This window comes from Equus caballus, chromosome 6 (assembly GCF_041296265.1).
Source record: "Equus caballus isolate H_3958 breed thoroughbred chromosome 6, TB-T2T, whole genome shotgun sequence".
Lineage (NCBI taxonomy): Eukaryota > Metazoa > Chordata > Mammalia > Perissodactyla > Equidae > Equus > Equus caballus.
The window spans coordinates 59045024-59063502 of NC_091689.1; the positions used below are offsets into that span (position 1 = coordinate 59045024).

The window sequence follows — 18479 nt, forward strand, 5'->3', positions numbered from 1 at the left end:
GTATAATCTGTTATATAATGTATGATCTATAGATGAGAAAAATCTTACTGCTTATAGTTTGAAGATAGCAGACATTCTTAATAAAGATTCTGAGCATTTCAGTTTACTGATATTTCCAAAGGAGAAATTAAAATACAGCTGACTAGTTTGCAGACTGTTTTATTTGGCAGTTAGGCAAGAGGACAGAATAAGGGGTTAAGAAGTGAAATATGAATGGCTGACAGTTTGCTGAATTTATCAGTGGTCAGATTTACTTTTTGGGATAACATCTTGGGTGTCTTGAAATTCCCACATCATGCCAGCATTTTTGGGGGATGCTTCTGTTGACATAGTTAATGAAACATTGAAACCTAACGACTTGTTTTAATAAAAGTGCAGAAACAGTCATTTCCAGTCACATCAAATTGGATGAACCACAAAAATCATGAAGTTAAAAACAAATCAGATATCATTTGGTGGTTCTGTTTAGTTTATTGCAGTTTTATGATCTTTGATTAAATTTGCAGCTCTCCGAGTTTGTTTAGAAGTAGGCCATCACATGCCGAGATGAAATACCATCATTTAAATTAGATACTGAGCATGCTCGTATGAAGTACTTAGTCTTGGCGACTGCAGTGTGGTTCAGTTTTCTTCCAGTGGAAAGAGCAGAAAAGAGATCACTGTGGTGCCCTTTGTCATCATTCTTCTGTCAGAGAGCATGTAATTTGTCTTTGGAAACCAGAAACCAGAGACAAAGAGAAGAATGCAGGTTTTTAGCAGAAGGCTATTTGGTGAGTTAATTAGCTGTTTTATTCTATTCTGTAATTCCTAGCGAGGTTATGTCTTCACTTACATCTGCCGCTTGTCTTGTACTAAGCTGAAGCTTTAGGTAGCAGTAACTTAGCTGAGATTGGGGGAAAATTGTTTCTGCCATGGAAATCTCACTCTTTTGAAGTATTTTCAGGACATTTGTGAGATAACAAGTTCATAAATTGCTGTGGGGATACTCCTTCGTGTTATCCACAAATTTCCTTTGCTCACTGGTGCTGAATAATGCTGGCAGGATCGTGTGCCGAGGGAGTTCAGGATGTGTCTGTTTGGACAGGTTAGCATTTTTGGTTTTATGTTTTAATGAAATTCTCATTTTTGCTTTCACATTTCTATACTACATCTAAAAAAGCAGCAGGAAGGACTCATTTAGCATAAGACCAAGAATTCTTTAAAGAAAGTGAGAGAGTATGTTGTAGTAATAAATACATAATGTTAAAAAAGTGATTCAAAAATAAGTTGGCTTTGTAATATGAGTGGTCATTTAAAATACTCTAAAATGAGATTAACAACATATTTGTAAAATACGTTGCAGTTATTCAGTATTCATGTTTAGAATTCGTTCTGTTTTTAGTTATTGAATTAGCTACAGAAGTGTTTAGAGCACAATAATAGTTTTGCCATTTTAAGCCCTTCTTTCTTCCCCTGAGCTCTTATTATGCTGATTGCCAGGAAGAAAATCTGATTTAAATGTTTTGTGATTATTTTCGTTATCCACAGTGTTCTTGTTTTACCATGAAGTTAAAGGGGGAAATTAGTGTGCATTTTCCCTCATATTATGTTCTCAAAATATCAAGTAATATTTAAAATCTATAAATTATTATTTCATAATGAACATGATGTTGATTATATATTTATTATAGATAAACTTGGCAGCCAGATCTTCAGGGTGTTCTTTTGGAAGTTAAAATTGCACACTCTGCTTGAGATAAATCGTTGTATTTTTTGAAGATTTGAAGGAAAAGCATAAAATTACCATACTTATTTCCTTGGGGGGAAATCACACTTGTTAGTAAATGTAAATGTCAGGTAGGGAATTTGAGGTATAGAAGGTGCTTTAAAGAGTTCTAGAAAAACGATGTGGGGGGTGGGTGGGAGGAATAGGAAGAGACTACTAAAAGCTTAGTGCCTTCAAATGCCAGGCAATCATGTGATGCTTTCCTGAAATATCTCTATTTTGTGAACTGCCCCCACTGTGCCATTTTCCAGGATTGGCACAGGTGAAGGAGGTGGGTGTGTGCGTAAGCTTGTATATTCAGGAAGAGGGAGGGTTAGCAGTTAGAGGTGAAGACTCAGGAAATCTATTCCCACTTCTGAACACTGACTCACTTGTGTGACCTTGGGCAGCGTGCACACCGTATTTGTTTCCACTTACTTTTAGTGTGATCCTGTACCATGGTAATAGGAGGTTCATTTAAGGTTTCTAAAGTAATAAGACTGTTTCTTGGACTGTCGCAAAGATTCATGAGGGCTGTAAGGCATTCACAGATAGCTTCTGTGGGGAAAAAACAAGCCAGTGTGGCTCTTAGAGAATCCTATCAACTGTTTTCTTTTTTAATTAAAAATATTTCACATATGTACAATGTATAAGTCCTCTGTGGTCTTTGGAACTAATTTGTCAGAAATACATATTCTGTATATATTATGTAATTAGAAGATGGCAGTTTTTTTTTTTTTTTTTAGATTTTATTTTTTCCTTTTTCTCCCCAAAGCCCCCTGGTACCTAGTTGTATATTTTAGTTGTGGGTCCGTCTAGTTGTGGCATGTGGGACGCCGCCTCAGCGTGGTTTGATGAGCAGTGCCACGTCCGCGCCCAGGATTCGAACCAGCAAAACACTGGGCCGCCTGCAGCGGAGCGCGCGAACTTAACCACTCGGCCACGGGGCCAGCCCCAGAAGATGGCAGATTTTAACCTTTTTTCCCGTATTTACTCCGGACTGTAGATAATCATGAAATTTTCATGTCAAAATTATACTTTATACTATTTTTCTCTTATGTATTTAGTCCCATTTACCTCTAATCATAGAACGTCATAGATCTTCAAAAGGAGACAGCTAGACAATCAGACAATATTGTACTGTAATTATGTAATGTGATAAATATAGCTACAAAGGTACTCGTAGTACAGTATATATATTTATCGGAGGTAACATGCTGTACTTAAATTTGCAGTGTTGTATCTCAGGTATTCAATTAAAAAAGATAAATAGATAATCAATAGAAAATCTATTAAAGAAAAATATTGAGAAATAGTGGGAAAATGAAAAGAAAAACTACTGATGACAAAGATTTCCTTGGCAAGTTTTTAAAGAATAAGCATACACCTATGTGTTTGTTCATTTCCAAATCATTAAATTCATCTGCTCACTTATTAAACTTAACATCTGCCAAGTAAGGAGCATTTATTTCTGTAACTTATGTGAAGTCCAATAGTGCTTAAAGATCCCAAGTGATCTTCCTTGAAAATGAGGTCTGTGGTCCGTAAGTTTGGGGAATAATGGGCCATAAGGGCTTTATAGTAGAACTTCTTGGCCTCTAACATCTTGTTCAGAACTTTATTCTAGAACTTAATTTTCTCTGGAATATGGTTTACTTTGGAAAAGAAAAACCAGTACATGATACTAAACATTTAGCAAACATTTTAATAATTCTGAATATGAACCCTTATATTGAGATATCTGGATACGTGAAGGAGGAATAATGGGTTTGCTTCTGTCTTTGTTCTTCTAAATGCAAAATGAGAAACAGTCTTAGAATTATAATATAAATGGGATATAAAGGGTGTGATTAGATTTGGTGATAGTGGTACAAGCTAAAATTACATATTTTGGAAGCCACATAGTGTAGAAATGTAAGCAGTGAATACTCTGTGAAGGATTTGGGACACAATATGACCATGTAAAGATTTTGATGATTCTCACAAGTTCTCATTCATTGTCTTAAAGTTACTCCTATGTTAATCCTGTGGAGAAGCCAAATATTTATTTATTTGTTTGTTTGTTTTACTTTTAACTGAGATTATGATCGTTTACAGCCTTGTGAAATTTCAGTTGTACATTACTATTTGTCAGTCATACTGTAGGTGCACCACTTCACCCTTTGTGTCCACCCCCCGCCCTTTCCCCTGGTAACCACTAATCTGTTCTCTTTGTGTAGGTGTTTAATTTCCACATATGAGTGGAGTCATACAGAGATTGTCTTTTTCTATCTGGAAACCAATTAATTTTTAAAATAGGATTTGTAATGGGAAGTAAGTGGTATTTGTAATCTAGTGGGTCTGGGTTCTAATCTAGATTTTGCCACATGTAACTGTAGGCAACCATCTTCATTTCTCTCTTCTCTGTGTTTTCAGTAGTAAACAGAAATGTCAATATTTTTCTTTTAGATTTGTGAGAATTGAATTTTGTATGAAGAAGCTAGCATGATGTTAGTCACAAAGTAGGCGTTCAACAAGTGTTTGTCTCCTTAGTTTCCTTTCCAAACAATTACATTTTTTCTGTATTAAAATTTTTTCAAAATAATACCTTTCCTATTTGAAATACCAGACTCACAGAAGTATACTATTTATAAATAATAATGTACTTGGAATTTCTTTGTAATAGTATATTTTTAAAACCAGAATGTATGCATGATAAAATGTTGAAAGAGTCTCAATTGGTCAGCAAACTTTTATAGAATAATTGCTAAATACTTGTATGTTCCAGCTGTATGTGTCCTGGAAGACAAAGTGATGAGCATTTTGGCTAAACAAATAACCTCAGATTTGTTTGTATTACTGTACAAATAATGTTAAATAAAATCATACTTAATAAAGTATGAACTCTTAAATTAGTGGAAACCCAAAAGTGCCTGGCGCACAGTTGGCACTCACTAAATGTTCATTGAATTAAATTTCTTCTTTTTCATATTTTTCATTCCATATCAATGGAATCGCACTATTGAAGAGTTTTATTTTCTGTGTCTTTGTTCTATACTTTTGTGAAGATTGCTGTTTTTAAAAATAAAACCCTTTTCATGTTTAAGAAACATCTTAAAATAATTAAACTCCATTATGTGATCTCCATAAGTGGGGTGATAATGCGAATTGACAGGGCCTTTTATTATTATTATTTTTATAAATAATTCTTTGTTGACCATGATAGAATTTTGTAATTACTTATACCCAAGAACTCTGGAACTTTATGGCTCATCCATCGCGAATTCGGTGAAATCTGGCCCAGTGTAGCCCTTAGATAAGCAAGGTTGTTCTGCTGTCAGAGATTGCTGCATGGGTTGGTGTTGGGAAAACACCTCAGATAGTGTGTCTTTAGGGCCAGAGCCATTGTACATTACCTTCTCTCTAATACATTTCTTCAAAGACTGGCTTTTCGGCACATTCAAGGTCACTTAGCTGACTTGATATAAAACTACTTTATTTTAATGAGATCTTTGGGGTAGAAATGATTTAAGATAGGTATGTCAAAAGTATATGTGTAATCCCATTACTTAGCCTAAATTGACATAACTTAACTCTTTAATTAAGCCGTTAGTAGATGTCCACTGCACGCTCAGCAAATTCAGGTGAGTTTTGCCTCAGTCTGTCACTTCCTCAGTGTTTTGTTGATGGTCCCCACACACTGCTTTTCAGGTTGTCAACCTCTCTCAATTGTAGTTCCTTACTTAGTGGGCCTTTCTCATCAGAGAAGAATCAAGTACTTTTATCAAGTACTCTCTTGCATCTATAGCTCAAGCATTTAATCTGGGAATCATATTTCCAGTTTTCTGTTTCTTCTGGTTCGTTTTGATATTTCTCCAAATTAATCCTGGACTCACACATCCAGATTTTTGCTAGCACCTGTCACACAAGATCCTTTGAGTAAGCTACATGCATAGGTTCAGTCTTGCCTAACTCACTCTAAACATTGTCAGTGTTGTGTAACCTGTGTTTCCACAGGTGTCATTGGCCTGAGTAATAAAATGTAAGGACTACAAGTCAGAATAAAATTTAAAATAATAACAACAATAGCCTTACATCATTTCCAAACAAATGTTTTCCCCCTGTCTTAAGCTTAATATTAGAATGCCAGCAAGCCACCACGGGCCCTACAGTTTCTAGAATGTCTTTGTTTTGTTTGATTGACTAGCTGTTGGCATGCTCTCCTTGCCACATCTATCCCAAATTTTCCTTGGAGGTTGAGCCTTAAAATGGTTCAAATTACAGTGGGTCAGAGTAACCTCACAATGATTCCTCCTCAGCAACTCTTTAGCCCACCAGCCCTGAGCTGAATTTGTAAACTTTGTCTCTTCCTTTATGATGTACTGGTTCTTCCTCATTGTCCTGAATGCTGCCAGGGAGGTTACAGAATGGCCATTGTTCCCCTGGTTTACCTGAGTCTCAAGCCTTCTGCCTCTCCGTGGAAACACATCAGACTCATATGGAAGTAAAATACCTGTTGGCTGCTCTGCTGGCCCACCCACTTACTTTAGGGACTTTTTGTTTGATTTTGCTTTGAAAAATTGGTAGTCTGATTTGATTACCAGTTTAGGCTATGTTCTGGCACCTCTGTTAAATTTGAAACCTCATTTAAACTGGGATTTCCCTTGCTTTAAGCTAACCAGTATGCATGTTCTCAAATCCTCATTTATTCTGAGAAGGGAAGGTGCAAATATTAATAGATCTGTGGGCAAGGACTCCTACCCTAAGCTACTTAGGAAGCTGAGATAGGCTTGCTTGCTTGACCCCAGGAAGCCTGCAGATTGAATGTCAGTCTCCTTTGGTCTCTGAGAATGGAGATAGACTGAGTTTCTTATGCCTAGTGGAGAATTGGTATTTTAGTGGTTTAGTAGTCATATTTATTCCAGTGTAGAGGACTAGACATCAAATATGCAATTTAGAGAACCTTTAATGAAAACCATGTCTTAGAGATAATGTCGTAGTATGAGATTTTTTTTTTTTGGTGTTTTTCAAGTATAAGTCTAAAATCTACTTTGTAAAGATAGAAAACCACAAGTCTAGAACAGAGGATGTGACTGACTTAATCTGGATGGAATTTCCTCCCCTTGCCATCATTTAGCATGGATGGTTTCCCATGGAAGAGGTTCAGAATGAGGGATCAAGTTCTTCTCCCAGTTTTCTTGAGGTCTGGTAGATAGCTTGTCTGCTGTCGAGCACACGTCTGTGGGCTTTTTTCCAGTTCAGATGAACTGGGATGGAATTTTTTTTTCTGTCTCTCAGAAAGAAAGTATGCTTTGGATGTGAGCATAAATTTTCCTTTAGCTGTACTTTTTCCTTAAGAATAAATCTCTGAAATTACAGTTTACGTCAAGGAGAAAGTATGATTTGTCTACTAAAAGTGATTCTGTAAGTATTTCAGAAACATTTTCCTTTGAGGACAAGTTGCTTGTGGCAAGAAGGGGAGAATTGCAGCAGTTAACGTCTAGTCAGCTAAACCCATCTGAGAGAGAGATAACCTAATCTTGGTAAATAGCGCAAAACTCTTTCTGTGTAAACAAGTAGAAATCCTAGGGCAAAGGATGTGAATGTTGAGAAACTTAGTCAGCATATCTGTTTCCTGGTTGATGAGAGGTGTGCTTATTTTCACTACCTTTTCTGTACTTCACTAAAGAATTGGGAAGCAAGAATTTTTTCATAATCAAAGAGTTGACCTGTTTCTAGATTTTAACAATGACATTTGATTGAGTTACTGATGTCATTCTAGACATTAGCACGAAGTCTAGCGCATCAGATGCTGTCTAGGGCTTGTGGAGGAAGACTACATCGTACCCTTTTTGAATACTTAAAAATTATAAAATAATATTGTAAAAATTACAGACATACAAAGGATATGAATGAGAACACCCATATCTAGCATAAGAAAAAAGAAATTGCCAGTCCATTTAAAAACTTGTACTGTGCATGAACCGTTGATTACTGTATTGCACATTTCAGTAATTTTTAGGTAGCAAAGGAGTGATTTAATACTAAATAGCTAATTCCTTTAATGTTAGATTTATAATCATACATTTTTAAGAGAAAACAATATATTGTTCAGTTTCTTTTTTCCTCCTCCTACAAACTATGTTTTCTGTTATAACAAATTTGAATCTTGATAGTGTTTTCTTCTGTATAAAATTGTCCTAGGAGCTAGATGACCTTGCTCACATAACTAAGATGGTGACTTTCAGCATTATTTGAGGATAATGTCAGGGCTGGGATAGGAAGAATATAGCTGTAGGGGAGGTTTTTGTACCTAAATCAATTAGGCTGTAAATATTTTTTTTTAAGTAGTGGAAAGTTGTGCCTCCTGCCCCATGTGTACTGATAATGTTCTAATCCTTGGAACCTGGAAGGTTACTTTACATAGCCAAGACTTTGCAGGTGTAATTAAGTGAAGGACCTTGAAATGGCCCTTGAAATGGGTAGATTCTCCTGCATCATCGGGGCAAGGACTGAATACAATTACGAGTGTCTTTATAAGGGGCATGGGCGGGGGAGATTTCACGCACAAGAGGAGAGGCAGTGTGTGAGGGACCCCAGAGGCGGAGATGGAGTGATGGAGCCACAAGCCAAGGAATGCCAGCAGCCACCAGGAGCTAGAACCGGCAAGAAACTGATTCTCCTCCAGAGGGAGTGTGGCCCTGCCAGCACCTTGATTTTCATCTAGTCAGTGCAACTGATGTCAGCCTGACTTCCGGCCTCCAGAACTGAGAGAGAATAAATTTGTATTGTTTCAAGCCACCAGTGTTGTGGTAGTTTGTTACAGTGATCATAGGAAACTAAAACAACCCCGCAGTTTATTTCAGTCACTCACCTTCTACCTTTGTCATGTCAGTCTTCACAAGTCTCTGCCAGGCTCTGCAGTTCCTTCTGTCAGACCGGTCGCACTATCAGAGTGTGTACTGATAACCTCATAGCAGAGAAAGGCCTGTACCAGGTGCCCAGAGACTTGGGTATTATTATTCCTGTTTAGCTGTGAGACTTTGAGAAATTTCTGTGCAAACACACCTGCCTTGTTCTAAAAAGGATTTGAGACAGCTTGCTTACACACTTGAAAACAACACAGGGAGAGAACGTAATTTAAAACAAGTAAGAAAGATGAAGCATAGAAAAATAGTGATAGAAAAATAATGAAGTCAGGAGAGACTTTGAATAAATCGCTTTACCTCGGAATCCTTCGATTCTTGACCTGAGAAACAGGCCTATTATTACCAGTCCATACGAGGATTAGGTTGAAAATTATAAAATGCTGCTCATATATTAAGTTGTTTTATAATTATCATTACTGTGTTATACCCCATGACCACAGTGTTTGCTAATTAAATTTTTGGAAGAGGTAGAGTTCTTTTTTCCTCTTTATAAATGTAATGCAAAAAGTTGTGCAGATCATATATCTGATGAGAGACTTGTATCTAGAATGTATTTTTTTTAAACTCGTCTGACTCAATAATAAAAAGACAAATAACCCAATTTAAAAATGGGCAAAAGAGCTGTATAAACATATTGCCAAAGAAGATTAAGTGCCTGAAAAGATGCTAAACATCGTTAGCCATCAGAGAAATGCAAATCAAACCCATAATGAGCTATCACTTCCAGCCCACTAGGATGGCTATGAGCAAAAAGATGGGCAGTAACACGTGTTAGCAATGATGTGGAAAAATTTCAACTCCTCCATTGCTGGTGGGAATATCAAATGATGCAGCTGCTTTGGAAAGCAGTTTGATAGTTCCTCAAAAACTTAAACATAGAGTTAGCAAATGACCTGGCAGTTCCGCTGTTAGGTATATACCCAAGATATTTGAAAAGATGTATGTACACAAAACATGTTACGTGAATGTTCATAGCGTTATTCATAGTAGCCGAAAAGTAGAAAGAACTCAAATGAAAGTCAGTTCATAAATGGATAAATAAAGTGCAATATATCCATACAGTGGAATATCACTTGGTGACAAAAAGAAGTACTAAAACGTGCTACAACATGAATGAACCTTGAAAACATATTAAATAAAAGAAGCCATTCACAAACGACTACACATTGTATGATTCCATTTTATATGAAATATCCAGACAGGCGAAGCCGTAGAGACAGAAAGTAGATTGAAGGTTGCTAGGGGCTGGGGAGAGGAGGTAATGAGTACCTGCTGATTGGGTACAGGTTTCCTTTTTTGGGTGATGAAAATATTCTAAAATTGGTTGTGGGAATGGTTGCACAGTTTTGTGAATGTACTAAAAATCCTTGAATTGTATGCTTTAAATGGTTGAATTCTATGGTGTGTGAATCAAAAAAGCTTTTATTTTAAAAAGTACTACTAGGTCCTTATAAAGAAATTGGAAAATACATAAAAGTATAAACAAGACCATAAAGACTACTGGTAATTTCACCAACCAGAGAAACCAAGAACGTTTTTTGCGTGTTGCCTCCTAGTTTTTTCCCCATTGTGTATACCTCACATACACATATTTTCTTCCATAATTGGGATCATATGGAATATACAGTGTTATAATTCTACCTTTTCACCTGACAGTTTATTTTGAGCATTTTCAAAAATTTTTGTAATAATTTTTATTGTAAAAAGTTATACATGCTTACAGTAGCAAATGTTAAAAACCGTGAACAAGTAAAAACAAAATAAAAATCATTCATAACTTTACTGTTGTAATATTGAGATTTTGGTAGCTCTTGATTTTTGTGTTGAGTTTTAACCTAATGCTGTTGAATAATGGCTGTCTTGAGTTCAGATGACTTTTTCATATCTAATTTATATGTTTGTGTTTTCTAATTTTCCACCCTTAGCTCAGTCTGTGTTTCAGTCGCTTTCTTTTTAATTTTATTTTAAAGCACCAGAGTTACTAAGTACTGAAGTAAAGGAAGTAATTGAAACTCAGTCATGTTGACTTTGAGAAAATAGATGAAATTAATGATTGCATACTTCTTTCTATTGCAAGGATTATAAAGATTTTAAATAACAGAGCAGCCATCAATCAAAGTCAAAAGAGAGAGAATTCAAGTTTGGTTTTAATAGAAATATAAAGCGTCTTTTTAAGTAAGTATTGATAAGTAGGTTTTGAAAAATTAATCTATGCTTGCATGTTTAATTTTTTTTTTAAAGATTTTACTTTTTCCTTTTTCTCCCCAAAGCCCCCCGGTACACAGTTGTATATTCTTAGTTGCGAGTCCTTCTAGTTGTGGCAGGCGGGATACCACCTCAGCGTGGTCTGATGAGCAGTGCCATGTCTGCCCCCAGGATCCGAACCAGCGAAACCCTGGGCCGCCACAGCGGAGCACGCGAACTTAACCACTCGGCCACGGGGCCAGCCCCATGCATGTTTAATTTTAATCTTAAATATTTGTGACTTTTGAAATGTTGCGTGACCAATATGTTCATAAATTCACCAAACATTGCATATACTTATGTTAGAGGTTATTGAGTGCCTATTACCTTACATAATCCTCACAACTGTTTGTGGGAAAGGTATTACTATCTTCATTTCACAATTAGGAAAACATGTTGAAAGCAGTTCTTTGTTTCAAGTTCACAGAGCTTGTAAGTAGCAGGGCCAGGATTTAAATCCAGATCTATTAACTCCAAAATTCTTCATCTCTAACACGAAGAACTGTATGTTTTTGATATTGTTCCAGTCCCTGTGCTAGATTCTGATGAGTCTCAGACAGCTCCTAATCCATCCAGTAGAGGGGAATAGAGCCTAAAAAGAAAGAATTTCTGTCGAGTAATTAAATAAACACGGGACGATTTACACATTCCAGACCCAGGTGGCCTAAATCTCCAAAGAGGAGTGACTGATCCCTCTGGGGCAAGTGCTGAAGACAGAGAGAGAAGTGTGCAGAGTGTGAGGTGGCACATAGGAGGAAGCGATTCCTCCTGCCTAAGGATCTGAGAGTGTGGGTGGCTTTCCGGAGCAGATGATGTCTGTGTTGGGTTTTGAAGGATGACTAAGAATTTCCTAAGCAGAAAAGCAGGGTGAGTAGCATTTTAAACAGAGTGAACAGCAAGACCAAAGGCTTGTAAATTCTCTTCAAGGAACAGGTACTTCATTGGGTGTGAGGTGCTTGGGGACAGGGAGCCCAGGCAGCTGAGGAAGGCAGACCAGAGTAGCATTGTGCACCATACCAAGGAGCATAGACAATCCTGTCGGCATTGGTAGCCCATTGTTAAGGGTTTAAGTAGGTGAGCAGAACAGGACAAATCTGTTTATTAGAAAGATAAACCTGCAGCAGTATGGAGGATAAATTGGAGGGGGAGGAGACTGGGCATGGATTCCTCAATGTTTGAAAGGGTACCATTAAAAATGGGGCAAGGTTTGATATATAACTATGGCAGCAGAAGGGGAGAAGATAAATACAATGGAAGTTAAGGAGGCAGAATTTTAGAGTTTGATAAGCTGGGATAGGGCTTAGCGAATGGGAGGGGAAGGATTACTCTCCAGCATTTGGATTATGTTTGAGATGAGAAATGTAGGAGAGAAACAGTTTTAAGTGGGAATAAAGAGGTTTGGACGTTTTGAGTTTGAAATGTAAGTAGGATACTCATTTTGTTGAGAGAACAGAAATTAGATATATGGCCTGCAGGGCAAGAGATAGAGATTGGAATGTATAGATTTAATTAAAACACCAATATTGTTATTGAGTAATAACAGGAGTTGTTAAATAAGGCGTGTATTTTAAATCACTTAAGGATGGAGGCGATTGAAGATATAACCTTAAAGGAAACCAAATGTCTAGGTGATGGGCAAAGGAGACCTAGAAGAAATCGTTAGCATGAGAGTACCAAAGGAGTGAGATTAGGAAAAGCAGGAGAGAGGGGCATTAACCGTGTCAGGTGCTGCATATCAGTCTTGTGAGATGAGGACTAAGAAGCATCCTTTGACTTTGTCCATTAGGAAGACATCAGTGACCACCACTGAGGGAATGTGGAGGAGAGAAGTAAGAATATAGTCAGTGGAGGAGTGAAGTGGGGAGGGAGTACAAACAACCAGTGTGGACTAGTCTTCTGGCCGAGAAAGAGAGGAGAAAGTCATTGACAAGCTGCATCAGAGAATGGGAATGACTGAAGTGTGTTTTTCAGCTAAGTAGGAGCCATTAGAGAGGAGGTTGAAGATGCTGGAAAAAAAGAACCAATTGTTAGAACAAAGTCTCAAGGAAGTTGGGAAGAAAACAGATCAGAGGTTCAGAATGGAGGGTGGGCATCTCATCTTCTGAAGACTTGAAGGAAGAATGAGAGCGTACGTAACGGCAGTTAAGATTTGAGCTATAGGGCAACAAAAGTTTACGTTGGGGCACGGGAGGGATTGGATATGTGACTTAAGGAGAGTGACAACAATTTTAGAATAGCTGCTAATGGGAGAATGAAAGCAAATTAAAAAGTTGCCTGCCAAGTGGTGTTAGGAACCCATCTGAAGCTGGAATCCAGGAATTGTTAATCATATCAATCTGCATGGATAGATGGATAAATGCTGCTTTCATTTAAAAGCATAAACGCGAGCATATTTCTTTCCTTTTTTTTCCTCCAGAATTTATTTGCTTACCAAAAATGATTCCTTCTTTTGCAATACTTGGTACCCCTGTCAGTTTAAGCTTGTTTAGGTTAGCCGAAGTCTCTTTTTTATATGAAATACAAAAATACATTATGACTTATAAATAATACTGAAGCTATAACAGAATCCAGACATTGAGTAACTATTTATTGTTTAGTGTTCTCGGAGATGCAGAGATGGCCACCGTAATATGGACTCGGACATGTTAACAGCTGATTTTAGCCGTGTGTGTATATGTATGTGTGTGTATGTCTGTTGCACATATGTAGTTTAGATAATAGCATCCATCCCACTTTACTTCAAGTTACATTAAAAAAATGTTTAAAGCATTTTTGTATTTGAAATCTATATTTATATCCTTCTGAAAAATGTCATAATAAGCCATATAAAGGACCCAATACTAGTCTCTGAAACCCCCTTTTAAAATTTATTTAGCAATTTTAAAGAGATCTCTTCTAACCAGTTGGTACTTAAGTGCTGGATCTTGGTTTTCTGATGAAATTTGTATCTCCAAAGGTAAAATGATAATTTAATAATTAGTCCCCAACTTATAAATAAGATGTATTAGAAAAGGTTGTATAATATTGAGTTTGGTATGCATTAGATTTATTTGTATTGTTTTTTTCTAGAAAACTTCCAACAAAAGGTAAGACAGTGTGATCAATAAAATTAAACTAGATGAGTTCAAAACTAAAGAAAACCATAAAATGTAAGCCCACTAAACATAAAAGTCAGTAGAGTTACTGTAATTGAACTTAGTTTTAGCTCTGTTTCCCAATGTAAAAGGGAAATGTCAGTTACATGCTGTCAGAAAGCAGGTGCATATTGGTTCATCAGACAGTTTTTCCTTTACTAGAATTTCTCATGGGGATTTTTATTTAGGAACACTTGGTGGTGTGTTAACAATTTGCTCTACAAAACTTTTGCAGCCAAACAGGAAGACTTCCTGCAGCTTTTTGTTACAGCTGCCTTTGAAAAAGCAAAGGGAATAATGTTGGACACGTCTTAATATTGGTGATTCTTAGAGGGCCTAAACTTAGAAGGACAGAGCCCAGACTGCCCAAGGGATTTACTGACTGGGTGACTGGGGCCCAGGGACCACTGCTAAAGCAGGGAGGACATGAAGGTAGGACAGATCACATTTGCCTTTAGATATGTCTACTGTCTTCCAGATCTTCTACCTGTTATCTACCTGCTACTCTTACCTTTTAAAATGTTAACCCCAATCTTGGATTCTTAAAAATAGTTTTAATCTCTCTTCCCTTTCTCTCCCCTCTGGAAAAATATTCTTTTCTCAATACTATCATTACATGTAACTACTGATGGGATTTATTTATTTATTGTTTGGCGAGGAAGATTGGCCCCAAGCTAACATCTGTTGCCAATCTTCCTCCTTTTTTTTTTTTTTTTTTCCTCCCCAAAGCCCCCAGTACATAGTTATAGTTATATATCCTAGTTGTGGGTCCTTCTAGTTCTTCTATATAGGACGCCTCCCCATCAAGCATGGCTTGATGAGCGGTTTGTGGGTCTGCGCCCGGGATCCAAACTGGTGAACCCTGGGCTGCAGGAGCAGAACGTGCAAACTTAACCCTTGGCCACGGGGCTGGCCCCTGATGGGATTATTTTGATTGTTTTATATTCATAGTAATGGAACTGTTTTACAACACTGTTGACTAAATTTAGTAAGTGCAATGGCCAATATATGACAGAAATGGCAATGCCATGTGATTCAACCCTATGTTACAATTTTTAAACTTGTTATAAAATCAATAAATATAAAAGGCTTGTGAGAATCAGAAAGTAGACTTGGTTTCTTTCAGAAAGAATCTCTCCGTCTTTGGTGTGGTGATTGCTAGTTTAAAACACCATCAAGGACCACAGGCTTACATGGTCTTCTACGAATATTGCTTCCTTCAAGTTTGAAGTATAACTACAATAAAGTGCACATCTTGTGTGTAAAACTCGATAAAGTATCACAAAGCGAACATACTTGTGCACCACTACTCAAAAAATAGAACGTTACTAACACCCCAAAAGACCACTTCATGTCTCTACCCGATCACAACCCACTCCCTTTGCCCCCAAAATACCTCTGTTTTAACTTCTAACACCAACGGTTAGTTATACGTGTTTTTGAACTTTATATAAAAATATAAGGTATAATGCAGTATAGTATAGTATCTGGCTTGTTTCACTCATTAGCATCTTTCATATTCATCCATGTTGCATGTGGCCAGAGTTTCTTCATTTTCATTGCTGTATAATGTTCTGTTGTATAAATATGCCACTGCTTATTTTCTCCACTGACTTTGGGGTTATTTCCAGTTTATAACTATTATAATATTGCTGTTAATGTTCTTGCATTGCTTTTAGTGGTCATATTTACACCTTTCTTTGAATTTATTCTCAACGAGAAAATTGGATCACAGGATATGTGTATTTTCACTTTAAAAAATACTGCCAAACATTGTCTCAGAGTGGTTGTGTTAACTTAAGCTTCCAAAAGCATTGTGAGAAAATTCTAGTTGCCTCACATCCTCACCAAGACAGTATTGTTAATTGTCATTTTAGAGATCGTTATTCTCGTTTGGTCCTTTGCATTTCCGTATAAATTATTGAATCAGTTTTAATTTCCACAAGAAATCTTGCTGGAATTTTGTTTGGGATTGATCTTCATTTGTAGATCAATTTCGAGAGAATTGACATCTTCACAGTATTGAGTTTTCATTATATACCATGGTATATCCCTCTGTTTCTTAAGAACTTTTAAAACTTTACTCGGTAATATTTTATAGTTTTCTATGTAGAAGTCTTGCACAACTTGCAAAATGCTGGTACCCTATAATACACATTGAAGGAGACATGTGCTTTAGAAACGGGGCGAGTAGGTTGAATTCCCAACTATTGTAGTTTTAGCCCTACGCCAGTAGTCTATTTTTGATTGCAGGACACCCTATCTCAAAAAGAGATGGGATATTTGTGAGTTTTCCAATCATTTGTGCAACAAATATCCTACCTTGCACTCCGTAAGTTCCTGCTGTATGTCAACACTGTTCTAAACTCTGGAGAGGTGATGGTAAATGAGAGAATAAGGCATTCGGAAAGCAGTTTACTCTTGGAAACGGAAAGAAAGCTTGACTGAAGGTAGATAATCCAGAATTGCAGTGTATATTTAGGCATCAGGAGTTAAGGGAAAGGCTAAGCATGTATGGGATGATATATATGACATGTAAAGAGACTAGCATAGGCCTGGCACATTAGTGCTCAGTAAATTTTAGTTGTGCTGTTTGCTGCTGCTGTTGCTGTCATGCCTATTGTGGGAAAATATGGGGACTGAAGTCAGAAACTTGGAGAAATGCCTGTGTTAAAGGGGTCTGAATAAAAATATGGCATATGAAGAAAGTCAGAAAATTAGTCCTGAGAGCCTGGGTCAGGACTCAGGAGAATTTGGTGTCATGGAAGCCAAGGATGTAAAGATTTCCCATTGTCGAAAGCTGCATAGGCGTCAAAGGGATGAGAAAGAAACAGAGACCATCGGTGTAGCAATTATGAAAATATTGATTGACCTTTGAGAAAGTGGTTTTAGTAGCATGATTGGTGTGGACTCCAGAGAAGTTTGGCAGAAGGAGAAAGATGGAAGAACTGAGCAAAGAGTGCTTTTTACATTTGAGAAAAGTTGAATATTTACAAGCTTTAGGAAAAATTAGATGAATTACATTAACTTAACTATTGCTGTGTAACAAATCATCCCAAAATGTAGTGTTTTAAGAAACAATAAACATTTCTGTGGGTTAGAAATTTGCTGCAGATGAGCTGACTGGTTCTAGCCCAGGATGGTTGGGTGCCATCTTGGAAGCCAACTACTGCAGATGGTAAGTGTAGTAACAGAGAGGACACGTCAGATGATTTCAGTTATCTCAGTAAATTAGAAAGTAAGATCGTTTGCCGAGACTTGAGGCTAATAGATTAAAAGTAACCTCTTTGGGAGGTGGGGGCATGAATTAAAGAGAAATGGGTTGTCCAGTAGCATTGTTTTAGATGTATCAGAGAAAGAGAGTTGTAACAGAGGTTACCAGTAATTTTTGCTCAAAATGTTTACTCCTACAATGATAAAACTGAGTTATTTCTGCCTAAATCTCTCAGCTTTTAACCTTCCTTGTAAGTTAAAAAATTAGGGACACCGATCTTTTTTTTTAAATATATAATACTGGATATTTGATCTGTTTGTCAAGAATACTACACGATGAAAACTTGAGTGCTAAACACCAAAATAAATATGTTTTGTTCTCAATTGGGAAAGGAGCCTTAATTTCATCAGATCCAACAAGAATAAGAGATAACAACATATCCTTCTATATTTAAAAATTCATGATCTTGCAGCAGTATCCAAAAGTGCTCTAGAATAGAAATGTTTCTCCATAAAATAAGCTATTTTCTCTGTAAAAATATGTCTAAAGTTGTCTGATTGATTTTGCTCCAGTAGAAGGGAGGCAGGGATTTCAATGATTTGTCTGTCTGAGCAGTTAATAACAAAGGTTGCCTGGGTAGGGAGGCAAGGTTTAAGTGGGTTTTGCTTTTCACACCCAGCCTAAATGGGCTTTTGAATTACCGAATCTTGTGTGTGTGTGTAGATATATATATATAGATATATAGGTATAGATATAGATATAGATTACATTTACTTATTTTTGTTTACCAACAGGTTGTCCTGGGCATGGGCTTGTTGGCCCATTTTGTGATTTTCTTCTGTCTCTGTATTTTTAAAAACACTAGTAAATATTATTCTTTTTAAAAGAGGTACTGTGTGTAGTGAGATACAGTATTAAATACTTTAAAATATAAATATATTTCCAAACTTGAAATGCAATCAAAACCTCCTGATAATAAATTTGTCAATTATATTTCTATTTTTAACCCAGTAGGGCTGTATTTATTTTTAGTTTTTCGTTGTTGGTGGTTGATTGCAGGGCGAGGGGATGTGTGTGTATGCTTTGTTTTTAGAAAGAGGCATGAAAGATTCGTGAATCATTTGGATATGTCCTGCTCCATATTACTTCTGTTTTCTCTTTTGATTTCGTACTATCAGTTGGCGATAATAACTTAGATAGAAAGACTAATTTACTGTATAATGAATGCTTATTAT

At 36.7% G+C, this 18479-nt stretch overlaps 1 protein-coding gene across 27 annotated transcripts in view; it reads left to right on the forward strand.

The window, feature by feature from the left end:
• PLEKHA5 (pleckstrin homology domain containing A5) overlaps window positions 1–18479 on the forward strand; it is a 231116-nt gene that overhangs the window by 86465 nt on the left and 126172 nt on the right. For 7 of the 27 annotated variants that reach the window (XM_070270999.1, XM_070271002.1, XM_070270998.1 and 4 more), the window contains exon 1: window positions 614–770. The exons of 15 other annotated variants lie outside the window; for them this stretch is intronic. Coding sequence is in view for 2 of the 12 variants with exons in the window: in XM_070271009.1 (XP_070127110.1) it covers window positions 11732–11763 (32 nt within the window). In the remaining 10 variants the exon portion in view is untranslated. Of the gene's footprint in view, window positions 1–591; window positions 771–11608; window positions 11830–18479 lie in introns of those variants that run through there. 5 more of the 27 variants (XM_070270996.1, XM_070271013.1, XM_014740564.3 and 2 more) reach the window with 4 other exon arrangements.